At 43.3% G+C, this 12,711-nt stretch overlaps 1 protein-coding gene across 1 annotated transcript; it reads left to right on the top strand.

Moving 5' to 3' along the window:
* The first annotated feature begins 1,068 nt into the window (after positions 1 to 1,068).
* LOC141083469 (polymeric immunoglobulin receptor-like) lies at positions 1,069 to 12,347 on the top strand. Its single transcript, XM_073567746.1, has 7 exons — positions 1,069 to 1,211; positions 2,020 to 2,355; positions 4,141 to 4,476; positions 5,715 to 6,038; positions 7,408 to 7,731; positions 10,444 to 10,478; positions 11,988 to 12,347. The coding sequence occupies exons 1-6, from the start codon at positions 1,160 to 1,162 to the stop codon at positions 10,458 to 10,460; spliced, it is 1,389 nt and encodes a 462-aa protein (XP_073423847.1). The 5' UTR covers positions 1,069 to 1,159; the 3' UTR covers positions 10,461 to 10,478; positions 11,988 to 12,347.
* Positions 12,348 to 12,711: the final 364 nt, after the last annotated feature.

Genomic DNA, 12,711 nt, shown 5'->3' with positions numbered 1-12,711 from the left:
TAGCAATATAAAGACTTTTTGCAGAGAGACCTAGAACCACCTCCAAATGCTTTAGAGAGACAAAGGCCTGCCCCCACTTCCTGTAGAGAGAAAGAGACCTACCCCCATTTCCTGTAGAGGCACATAGACCCACTTCCTGTAGAGGGACATAGACCCACTTCCTGTAGAAGGACATAGACCCACTTCCTGTAGAGGGACATAGACCCACTTCCTGTAGAGGGACATAAACCCACTTCCTGTAGAAGGACATAGTCCCACTTCCTGTAGAGGAACACAGACTCACTCCCTGTAGAGGGATGCAAACTCACTTCCTGTAGAAGGATATAGACACACTTCCTGTAGAGGGACATAGACCCACCCGCACTTCATGTAATTTGTCTCAAGATTTCTGTTGCTGGAGTGGATTGCACTTGACAACAGGCAGAGAACATTATGAAAGATCTCAAAATTTCTGTTGCAAGAGGTGGATTGCACTTGACAACAGGCAGAAAATATTATGAAAGGTAGACACCTAATTGCCAGCACTATGAAGTGAATTTTCAGGCTTAAAGAGAACTTTTTACTGGGTGTTTTAATTTAAACAGAGTACTTCCTTCAATTATCGCTGCTCCTCTGATTCTGGAATAGTTTTTCTTCTGTGCCTTTCCGTTTCAAATTTATGCTTCCTAATAATAAGGATTATAATAATTATGAACATTTTCCCTTCAACCAACTGGAATCTCTATGCAGGTGTTTACTTTTTCTCCTCTAATGTTGGCAAATTTGGAATGTAAGGGCGCAGATGAAAAAATTTGACCATAATGACACAGATAAAAAACAACAAAACGTTCCAGAATCAGTAGGTCAGCAGAAAGAAAAAAAAATCAATGGTTTTTAATGACATAATCCTAAATTGGTTGAAAAGACAGTGACAAATTAAAGTGATAGACCATCAAAGACCTTGCTCTTGGCTTCAACACGTGTTTACATGAATCAAGTTTTCACAACGTTTTCTTGTTTGAAGACAAAATGTCAGAGGTCACTTTTCTATTTGCCTAACAAACATGTATTTTTAGAAGTTAATTATTAAATGATGCTGTCTTTTTTTCTGTGTCCACTCGCTTCGTTTTCCTAGTATATCTACTTTTCACCTCTGAGATTTTGCAGTGCGTTCTACACAATGGGGATGTACACACTACTGGTGGTAACTGTGCTGGTCGTCCTAACCCCGGGTAAGTGCAATTTCAGCTTCATACCATCTCAAGACCATAAATGATACATAGTCGCAAAGGGGTTAACAAATGACCCATGAAACTATAGCATTTGCTGTACGTTCTTGATCGGAATATGTTAGATGATGGTGTATTAATAGTCAATGATTGGATCACTTAGATGACTCCATTTAGTGGCCATTTCCGTGCCTATTCTTGGCTACATGGTAGATATGGTATTGACGGTGGCTCAACTACAAGATTTTTGGCCCTAATTTGTAGTAGGGTCCCCACCTTTCATGTGCCTTTTATAATTCTTGCAACATAAGGTTCTTACATGATAAGGTTATTTTTAGGCTCCGTAGGCACCAGAACTTGGGGACAATTTCTACTTCTGCACCAACTATAGCTGTACTCCTGTTCTGGCTACTGGTCTGGGGTGTAACTAAACTACAGACTGCTTTAAAGAAAAATGAAATGGAAAAGTGCAGCCGCTTTCATCAGAGAAGATATGCACCTTGTCTAATGGTTGGCCCAATCCTCCTTAGGAGCATCACACTAAATGTTCTGTACCTAATTGGTGAGAAGTATGCCTTGATTTTCCTTCAATTGGGTTCAAATATAAAGTTTGCTGCCCTGGCCCTATATCTAAATACCCTGGCTAATGCAGACTAGCATGTTGATACCCATTTTGTCCAATCGCCCAACTCTCTGGCACATGACCCATCTGACCATCCTAGATATACTCCAGCCTTCAGGTTCAAGCGGAATGAATCCAAATACAGCCTGACACATGCATTTACCTTCTGCTATTTATCTTCCTTCTTAGGTCTCATCTCGGCTTATCGTGCTACAGGAATAGTCGGCGATACCGTGATTTTACCCTGCTTACACCCTGAGATCAAAGACACAAGTCTCGCATGTTGGGGAAGGGGAGCTTGTTCACAAACCGGTTGTAACCATCCAGTAGCCACAGTCAATGGAAGCAGAGTGATCTGGACAAAATCCGTAAAATACCAAGTGAACAGCGACACTGGTAAAGTAGAGCTGCCGCTGACAATCACAGATGTGAACCTGGATGATTCAGGAAAATACTGTTGCCGTGTAAGGTTCCCAAATTTCGGGATCGATCTGAAGAGCGAGGTCGAAGTGGAGATACAGCATCGTAAGTCATTTCCTATACGTGAAGCTCATGCACCATTCCATCTACTCACTAATGAATACATTAAAAGACCTTTATGCCAAGATAAGTCAACATGTGAGTCAACAGGTTAACCAGAAATGTGGCTGACAATTGGTATTAACAACAGTTATTTCACACTTGTCATAATTTGCTGATACTTGAAACAATCTGCTGGCAATCTCCTCAGCAGCACTTCCATTACTTTGCAATAGTCTCTGTGTCAATTCTTCAGCACACACTCACACTGCTAGTAACAAATTCTATCAAAATCACTGTTCAATGTCCTGCATAAGATCATCTTCATTTTGCAGACATTTGTGACATACTGGAGAGAATTATAACACCACAGTCCCTCACATACAGCCATATCTTAACACTCTAGTGCTTTTAGATTCGTCAGTTGTGGCAAACCCCTTGCTCTTTTTGAGTGTTTTTTCTTACTTATTTTGGCATATGCACTCTTTAATTATTGTTACCGCTCTATGCACCCCTGTGCCCTTATATACTTTTCTTCGATAGTGGTGGTACTCTATTGCAGGTGAGTCGGTCTCTTCCACTTGAAACAAACAATTCCTACTACACCTGAGGTTGGAATGTCTGCTTTGCTGTAATCTAAACCTCACTAATATATAGGGAGGTGCATTTTACTAGTGAGTGTTACTCACACCTACATGCTAGCTAGCTATGGCGCATTAATTCAGAAAATATGCTAATTTTAAGGTTCTAATATATGATATTGTCTAGAAAATTAAAATAAATGCAGCTTTATCTTGGAAGCATTTTAGACCAATAATAATTACTAAGATAGTAGAACCCAACCTCAACAGGCTAGACAGAAGTTTTCTTACTCCACACGGTAAACTGGATTAAAGGGAATCTGTCACCTCATTTTAGCCCTATAAGCAGCGGCCACCGCCATCAGGGGCTTATCTACAGCATTCTGTAATGCTGTAGATAAGCACCCGATGAAACCTGAAAGATAAGAAAAACACGTTAGATTATACTCACCGGGGGGCAGGTGCGGTGCGCGTCGCGGTCCGGTCCAGCACCTCCCATCTTCATACGATGATGTCCTCCTCCTTGCTTCTCCCTCGGCTCCTGCGCAGGCGTACTTTGTCTGCCCTGTTGAGGTCAGAGTAAAGTACTGCAGTGCGCAGGCGCCGGGAAAGGTCAGAGAGGTCCGGTGCCTGCGCACTGCAGTACTCTGCTCTGCCCTCAACAGGGCAGATAAAGTACGCTTGCGCAGGAGCCGAGGGAGAAGCAAGGAGGAGGACATCATCGTATGAAGATGGGAGGTGCCGGACGGGACGGCGACATCCATTGGACCGGACCGCCCCAGGTGAGTATAATCTAACTCGTTTTTCTTATCTTTCAGGTTACATCGGGGGCATATCTATAGCATTACAGAATGCTATAGATAAGCCCCTGATGGTGGTGCCGGCAGCTGATAGGGCTAAAATGGAATGACAGATTCCCTTTAATTATTAAAAGGAGTATGTCTTCAGAAAATGACCTTATGATTAAATTAAAGCAATGTTTAAGAAAAAAAAATATAGAAAACTTGCAATTTTCACCTTGGCCACTAAGCCCAACACTAGACTTTTACGCAATAGAAGAAGTTTCATCAGTCATAATAGGTGATGTCAAGGCTCAACATTTCCTTTTATCTGGGAATAAAGTTCCTAACAGGTGACCTCCAACAAGCTTGACAACACAAATAGAAGCCCAGCATGAAATGTCTCATGTTTGATCCTTTTCTCTCTGCAGCCATGATGCCGAACAATCTTGTGCGGGGGTCAGTGGACGACACATTGACTTTGCCCTGCAAATATTCAGTTAATGATGGTCCGAAAGAGGTTTGCTGGGGAAAGGGTGGCTGTCCTATCTCTGGCTGCAAAAATAAGGTCCTCAAAACTGATGGCACCAAAGTGACCTGGAGCGAATCCAGTAGATACAAGCTATTGGGAAATATCTCACAGGGTGACTCCTCTCTAACCATCAGCGGGCTATCAAAAGATCAAGAAGGAACCTATTGCTGCCGCGTCCGGGTCCCAGGATTGTTAAATGACATTAAAAATGAGATAAAACTGGAGATACAAGATGGTAAGAATTTTGCTATACATTCTATGGAGGAGCTAGAGGCAGACACAGACATTCTAGGAGGAGCTAGAGGCAGACAGACATTCTTGGGAGGAGCCAGAAGCAGACACAGACATTCTAGGGAGGCGCTAGAGGCAGACACAGGCATTCTAGAGAGGAGCTAGATGCAGACACAGACATTCTAGGTCCGTAGCTAGAGGCGAACATGAACATTCTAGGGAGGAGCTAGAAACAGACACAGATCTTCTAGGGTGGAGCTAAAAGAGAAACAGACATTCTAGGGAGGAGCTAGAGGCAGACACAGACATTCTAGGGAGGAGCTAGAGGCAGACAGACATTCTAGGGAGGAGCTAGAGGCAGACACAGGCATTCTAGGGAGGAGCTAGAGGCCGACACAGACATTCTAGGGAGTAGCTAGAGGCAGACACAGACATTCTAGGGAGGAGCTAGAGGCAGACACACATTCTAGGGATGAGCTAGAGGCTGACACAGACATTCTATGGAGAAGCTACAGGCAGACACAAACATTCTACAGGAAGTTCTCTTGAAACAACAGTTACAATTTTCCATAGAACTTTTTGAACACCAACTGTCATCTCCTAACTCAGTAATGGCAAAATCTGTATTACATTGAAGTCACATTTTACCCATGATCTGAGAATTTTGAGAAGGAAAGATGAGTCCAGGAGAAGAAAGAAGCAGATTTCTCTAATGAGATATATTACAAAGTATTTTATGCTCATGTGTACTATTGATTTACATTTATGAAAAAAATGACTGCTACTATTTAAAAGAGATTTTAAATTAAGAGGGTGTCTACTTGGAGTTAAAGGGTTATTGTTGGTCAAAAAACGTGACTGCCTTTGTCAAAAAACACCTAATCTGTCCATAAATTGCACCTGATATTGCAGCTCCGCTATGTTGACTGTTGGGCATCAATTCAAGACACATGGCGTCTACAGATGTAATTTTGGAGAAAATCAGACTTTTTTTCTACTTTTGGACAAGCCTTTTATCCTAATTTTGTTGTGACTTTTATTAGTCTAAAACTTTCCATCAAAGGTTAAGGAATTAACTAAGGATTCTATGGCCTTCACCAAATTTTTAATTTGAAAGGATGTTTTCGAAGCAAGAGTTCTAGATGAAGAGAGTAGGATGTCAAATAGTATGACCATTTTTATGTATCATGATATATTAATTCAGCACTATATCTACTCATTTACTTCTCCTTTTATCCACAGTCCATCTGGTTAGAGGGTCAGTAAAGGATAAACTGGTCTTACCATGTTCATACTCCACCGATAGTGGCACAAACGCAATCTGCTGGGGTCACGGTCATTGCGGAGTTTTCAAATGTCTCAATAAAGTCCTTGTAAGTGATGGCGATGAAGTGACTTGGAGACATTCGAACAGATATCGATTAGATGGGAACATAGCCAATGGGAATATATCCCTGACCATCGAATCAGCCAATGCGGATGACGGTGGGCTCTATTGCTGCAGAGTGAAAGTCCCTGGAGTCTTCAACGACATAATGAAGGAAATCCGTGTAGAGATACGAGACGGTATAGTATTTCCCATCCTCATACACAGATGTGCATAATACAGAGAACATAAGTAGAAGAGGTATAGGGGTCATTTGACTCATTTTTCGTCATATCTAACCCAGTTCTGTATTTATGTATATAGTTAAATCATAACACCTTTACCCGTATTTTAATTTTTGAGAGGTAAGGCTGGACCCGTAGACACAGTAGGCAAGTCTGGAGAAGGGAAACCAGCTAAGGAGAAAATTCACATACAGTGTAAATAAATTAAACTATGTTTAATTATATATAAATTAGTTAAGTATGGTGTACTAGATGTGGCCTATTTGGTAGGCAAAGACCAAAAAAATAAGTGAAATACTTAAAAAAAAAAAAAAAAATCCCTGAGCCTTCCTGATTCTGATGTTCTTTTCCGTTTTATCCTGCGACGCTCCATTATAGAGATATTCACATTTATTGTTTTGGAGAGCAGTATGTGAAATCTCTGCTTGCAGTGCACATGAGTATTTCATCATCTATGTCTGGGGGGGAGCATACTCTCAACCTTCCCAGCTAGACACTGCCAATGATAGCTCGGCAGCATCTGAGACTGCTTCACTGCTAGATCAGCTGTTCAATTGTGATTGGCAGCATCTTGGAGGGAGGGGTAAATGTACACCCCCCCAGAGAAGACACTGAAGAAATACTCTGTTGGTCTTCAAGCAGAGATTTCACATAATGCGCTCCAAAAGCAAGAAATGTGATTATTTCTGCAATGGAGCAAGGCAGCACAAAATGGAAAAGGATGAAAGAATCAGGGGTGCTCAGCTAATTTTACAAGGTATTTAACTCAATTTTTTGAACAAGTGACAGGTTCTTTTTAAAGGCTCCTTAAATGTAAACCCTTTACTGTTCATTTTTATAAAGTGAAATCCATGTGAATTAATGAGGAAAAAATCAGGCAAAGGTAAACAAAGGTTATGCTGTAGGCGCATAGTTATTTGGTGTCATATTACAGATCTGTAAAAATTGCCATGTTCCTTCTACATGATTAATACTTGATTCTTTAAATTTTTGTACCTGATGTACAGTAAATGCTGCTGTTCTCCTGAATCTGGCTTTGTTTTTCTTTTGTTCCTCTTTGTTTCTGAGATATGGCCACCTATTCCCATTGTTTAACTCCAGTACTTTTATCCAAGTGGGCATGGTCTTCAAATCTTCTCTGTGGAGGATCTTCTTGAGAACCACGCCCACTTGACAAACAAGATATATAATGAAGAGAGGGCCATATCTCAGGAATGGAGAGACCCACGAACAAAAGAAAAACAACACCGGATTCAGGAGAACAGCAGCATTCACACCAGGCAAGTGACTGGTCCTTTTTATTTTCTGTGTTCTGTTTTCACAGCTGACCACTTGTCTGGACTTGTTGGTGACACCATCACATTACCCTGCAAATACAATGTTAGTGACGGCACTTCCCCAATGTGCTGGGGACGAGGCACCTGCCCGACATCTAAATGCACCGACACCGTTGTTTCGACTGATGGCGATTATGTGTCCTTTGCCGAGTCAGGAAAATATGCTCTGAAGGGAAAGTTAGAAACTGGAGATGTGTCCTTGACTATCAAGAGAGTGACAAAGGAGGATGAAGGAATGTACTGCTGTCGCGTGGAGGTCCCAGGACTTTTTAATGACAAGATGAAAGAAATCAATTTGGAAGTCACTGATGGTAATTTTTTTTCATTTTCTTTAGAAAAATTGTTACACTACTGGTGACGGGAGCAAGAGTAGACCCACTGGACCGTGACGCCGAACCCTCCCCGAGCGAGCGCACCAAGTGGACCGACCCCTATACAGGGACCGTTAGGGAGCAGACTTGGGGAGTTCAAACACCACGGCAGCCAGGACAAGGGGTCGGCTCAAGAGGGTGAGCTGAAGATGAGGAGAGGTGGGAGATCCGGTGAGGTGACGGGATAACCAGGGTCCAGAGGAGGAGGGAGTTGAGGACGGACGGAGGAGGATGGCGGGAACCAGGTGGAGGCAGGGATGGAGGCGAACTGAAAAAGGAAGGAGACACAGAGGGTTAGCAGAGGCACAGGCAAGAGAACCATGGGAGCGAGCTGAAAGCAAGCGGCTAGCAGCAGCGAGCACGGCCTAGACAAACGAGAGAGTAACTCAATAGTCCGGTGCTTCCACTAAGGGAGGGTGGCCTGAAATACCTGGTGGTAAGCTCTGATTGGTTAGAAGGAGGGTCCGGGTCTGGTCACGCTGGCAGGCGGCTGTATTGCAGGGGCGCGCAGTTTAACCCTCCGACGCATGCACAGAGGTACAGTGCGCGCGGCCGAGGGAAGTGGAGGAGCACGTCGGGAAGCCGGCTGCCGGAAAGCGAGAGGAGCGGGGGCGCGCGTCAAGACAGTGTCAGTGGAGGAACCCGGGCCGGGAGCGGAGGCGGTGAGAGCAGCAGCGGGAGCGAGTTCCGTGGAACAGGGAGTGGTGCTGACAAAAATGTAGATTAAACCTATAATTAATATAGATTTTACAAAAAAACATTTAAAACGTAAGATCAAGGATGTATCCACCGTAGAGGCAGTCCCTGGTGACCCTTATAGTATAGGCTTACAAGGATGTATCCACCATAGAGGAAGTCCCTGGTGACCCTTATAGTATAGCGTTACAAGAATGTATCCACCATAGAGGCAGTCCCTGGTGACCCTTATAGTGTACACTTACAAGGAAGTATCCACCATAGAGGAAGTCCCTGGTGACCCTTATAGAATAGGCTTACAAGGATGTATCCACCATACAGGCAGTCCCTGGTGACCCTTATAGTATAGGCTTACAAGGATGTATCCACCATAGACGCAATGCCTGGTGACCCTTATAGTATAGGCTTACAAGGATGTATCCACCATAGAGGAAGTCCCTGGTGACCCTTATAGTATAGCGTTACAAGAATGTATCCACCATAGAGGCAGTCCCTGGTGACCCTTATAGTGTACACTTACAAGGAAGTATCCACCATACAGGCAGTCACTGGTGACCCTTATAGTATAGGCTTACAAGGATGTATCCACCATAGAGGCAATCCCTGGTGACCCTTATTGTTAGGCGTCTGGTTTCTGCGTCTGCTCTGCAGGAATCCAGAGACTCACATTCTGCGGTCTCCTGCTGTCTATCTACTGCAGAGAAGATTACTTTGCAGCAGACCGCTCCAGAGACTAAGTTCCTCTGTGCTCCTACTGGGCATGCTCAGGAGGCGATCTCCCATTGGAGATCGGGAGTCATGTACCCAGGTCCTGCTTCAGATCTCATTGGTCCATCTCGGAGATCTGGAAGGTCCCGCATGGCTATAAAAAGCGCGCATGACCGTTCGGCCATGTGCTAGTATAGACTTTTCAAGCTAAATGTGTGAATGGTGACGGATGTATGACTCTGGTGACTGACTCATTTGAAACCCCTTCCCTCTGATATTACACATGTGGATAGGGAATTAGTGCAGCAGTCAGCGCCAGTCAGTGGCAAGCCTTAGGCCACTGTGCACACCGCACCTCTACTCTAGCGTCCGACATTGCGCCTGCCTCCTAGCTTTGTCGACTAGTGGCCGTGCCCTACGCCACGCTGCAGTTGCAGCTCTCCTTGGCGTCCGCAGTAGCGATGCTGCACACACGGTAGGTCTAGACGGACGCAGCTCCTCTGTCTTGGGTCCTGCTCCTGTGACCAGATACCATGTGTGCATTTCCCTGTGGTCTGTGACACTAACAGGCTCAGCGTTTTTGTATGTTTATGTTGCGGCGCCTCTGTGTGTGAACAGAGCCCGCTTTGCACACTTCGGGTGAAGTCTAACCCGTGCGCATTATACCGCCATATTGCTCGTCTGTCATTACCTAGCAGCGGTGTAACATCTACTGCACGGTGGACCCCGAGCGACGAACGCACTTTATTATTTATTTTTATTTAGTGCGTTCCGCCGTTCCTAACACTTATAGTATAGGCTTACAAGGATGTATCCACCATAGAGGCAGACCCTGCTGGCTCTAATGGAGGAGGCCTACTGTGCTCTGGAGTTGTGGGTGGTTAGGAGTATGATGGTGTCAATCTGCTGCTGAAAGCAGACTAATATTTATCATTGCAGTAAGTCAGTTATGGGCAGATGTAGAAAATAAAAACATTGGTCCTTACCATTAATACATTCGTGGTCAGATAGTATAGCTGGTCAGGTAATCTGTGAACAGGTTAAGCTATCTCACAAAAAATCTACAATGAGTTAGCGAAGGTGGAGTCCGAGCAGATGATCATGGCTCATCTAAATATCAGCTTTCGGGTCTTGGTGCTTCTTCTCTGCTTTTGTTTTCAATTGGAGATTTGCCTATGCATTGAAAAACTTGGAAATGGAGAGAACAAAAGGCTAATATCAGAACTTCTTCTTTTATTTTTTCCCCAGATGGATTCCAAGGATAAAAAAACTAATTTGGGAAGGTAATTGACCTACTCAGGATCAAGCAAACTGAGAAATCCTCTTTCCTATCTCTTATTCCACATTTTTACTTGAGCTTTCTTAAAATCTAGAGCATGCATAAGAATCTTTCATATCCCAAAGAATAGGAAAGAGTTAGGGCAGGACCATGTGGTCATGAAATGTGTCAGTCACTCTGTACATCAGTTGTTGGGAGAGAGGATTGGGCAGTGAGATACGCCACCACTTCTCATTCACTCCTAGTCTCTTTGGGGACACATGCACACATATTCCAGCATTCATGTTTTCAGTAATATTATTGAGTAGACTTTTAAAAGATGAGCCAGGCAATCTCTTTATGACCCCAAAGCACTGCACCATCAGCGAGAAATCATGTTTTAAAGTTGTGTCCTGAAGTCCATTTGGGTGTGACGGTGCACTTACAGCTCCACAGCCTCACATGCTATTTCCTACCTAGAATCACTCTGCCTCTGCCTTGACTGATTGACCAGTTGTTTCTACTGGTACCATGACCACTTTCTTATCAGTCAGTCTGGGGAGTGTGATGCTAGGTAGGAAATTCTGTGTGAGGCTGAGAAGCTGTAAGTGCATCATCATGCCCCAATGCCCTTCCTGGCGCAAGTTCAAAATGTGATGTTTTGCTGCTGAAGTCATAAAGGAATTGACTGGCTTATCTTCTAAAAGGCTACACAGTCATATAAATTATCCATCACGTTGAATTTTAATGGTCAGTATTTTGGTCACAGCCACTGACCTAGGCGTCTGGAGGAGGAATATGGAGTAATCTGGCATAGTCTCTGGGATACAGAACACAATCATCCTCAGCCGAGAATTCCTATGTATGACAAAAGTCATGAGAGACATCTACTGAATGAAAAATTGTTTGGCGAACATGTAGCTAATGTGTATGGCCAACCATAAGGCCCTCATACTCACTAGACCAACGCTGGCTGAACCCGCCAATATTGGTGTCTAATATGTATGAGGACCTCTCAACTCTTTCCCGAGAAGGATCTGGCATGGCCAATTTGAAACTTTTTTTCTCTGGAAATTAAGTTTGGCAGTGCCTTTCTCGTAGAAAATGTAGACATTCTCGGCTGGGCCGAATGCTCCTGTGTATAGTAGAGTTTAGGAGAGATTGCTATCAGATCATGATCATCCAATCTATCACCAGCTATCCATTGTGTATTAGGGGCTTTAGTGTTTAAAGCCTAAAGAAAATTGTTATCTCTTGCGCAAAACCGAGCTATTAGAGTGAATAGACCAATATTGACCAATAGTTATTAAAGCACCAGATTTTCTCTAGTTGAAACCTTCAGAATATAATACTTGGTCTACATACAGATTCTGGTCCCACCGTTGACGTAGGTAAGGTTTATTGTATGATGGCCATCTCAGAGAAAGGATGGCTGTGTTGCCCATGTCCCAAGTCTGGTTAATTTTTTTTTCCTCATTTTGATTCAGAGGTTCAAAATTGTTTGACCAAATATATGTTATTCCTATTCCCACAGCTTTAGATGTCTACCATGAAAGACCAGAGAAGCTTACGACTCTGCAGCATAAGGGCGGCCATATTGTACTTAATGCACAGAAGTCTATGCGGCAGTCAACACTACACCCAATCTGATTACCTTTACCAAGTCTGTAAATTAGTTCTCCTAAAGTTGATTAATTATTCCCTATCTCTGCTGTTTTATCACATTTCTTACGGTTCTGTTGACTCTATAGTACTATGGACCACGTGGATTAGTCAGTCTGGTTTTCTTTCCATGATATTCTCTTACATGTAGATTGCTTTTCAGAACTTTGTGATCTTCATGTAGTTACAATAAAAATACCGCTATCCTGGTTTCCACCCTGGAAAAAGACAACTCATTTCTTTTGAAAATTTGATATAAATCAGATTAAGTCTTCTAAGCTAAAAGGAAAAAAAAACTCTGGCACAAATAATCACTTTTAGGAATGGTGTAATTATTGGGATCTATTAGTCACTACCTCACCAGAGAGGAGCCTAGAGCACAAAGTCAAGCACAACTCCTCCCTATTGTCTCCCATTGTCACATTACTGCTTCACTCCCTTCAGCAGCACTCATGGATTAGTTGCATGTGTGTCCCTGTGATATGGACGTGACCATGTGCATGATCAGAGTACATTTTTTCTGTGTTTGTGTTTGACGAGCGTTTTGTGCATGCGTGAGTGTGCATATGTGTGCATACATGTGTGCGGTGTGACTG

Source organism: Dendrobates tinctorius, unplaced genomic scaffold (assembly GCF_039654945.1).
Source record: "Dendrobates tinctorius isolate UK_male_01 unplaced genomic scaffold, ASM3965494v1 ptg000020l, whole genome shotgun sequence".
Lineage (NCBI taxonomy): Eukaryota > Metazoa > Chordata > Amphibia > Anura > Dendrobatidae > Dendrobates > Dendrobates tinctorius.
Note: the sequence above shows the minus strand (reverse complement) of the source record. Positions and strands in the feature narration are given on the sequence as shown.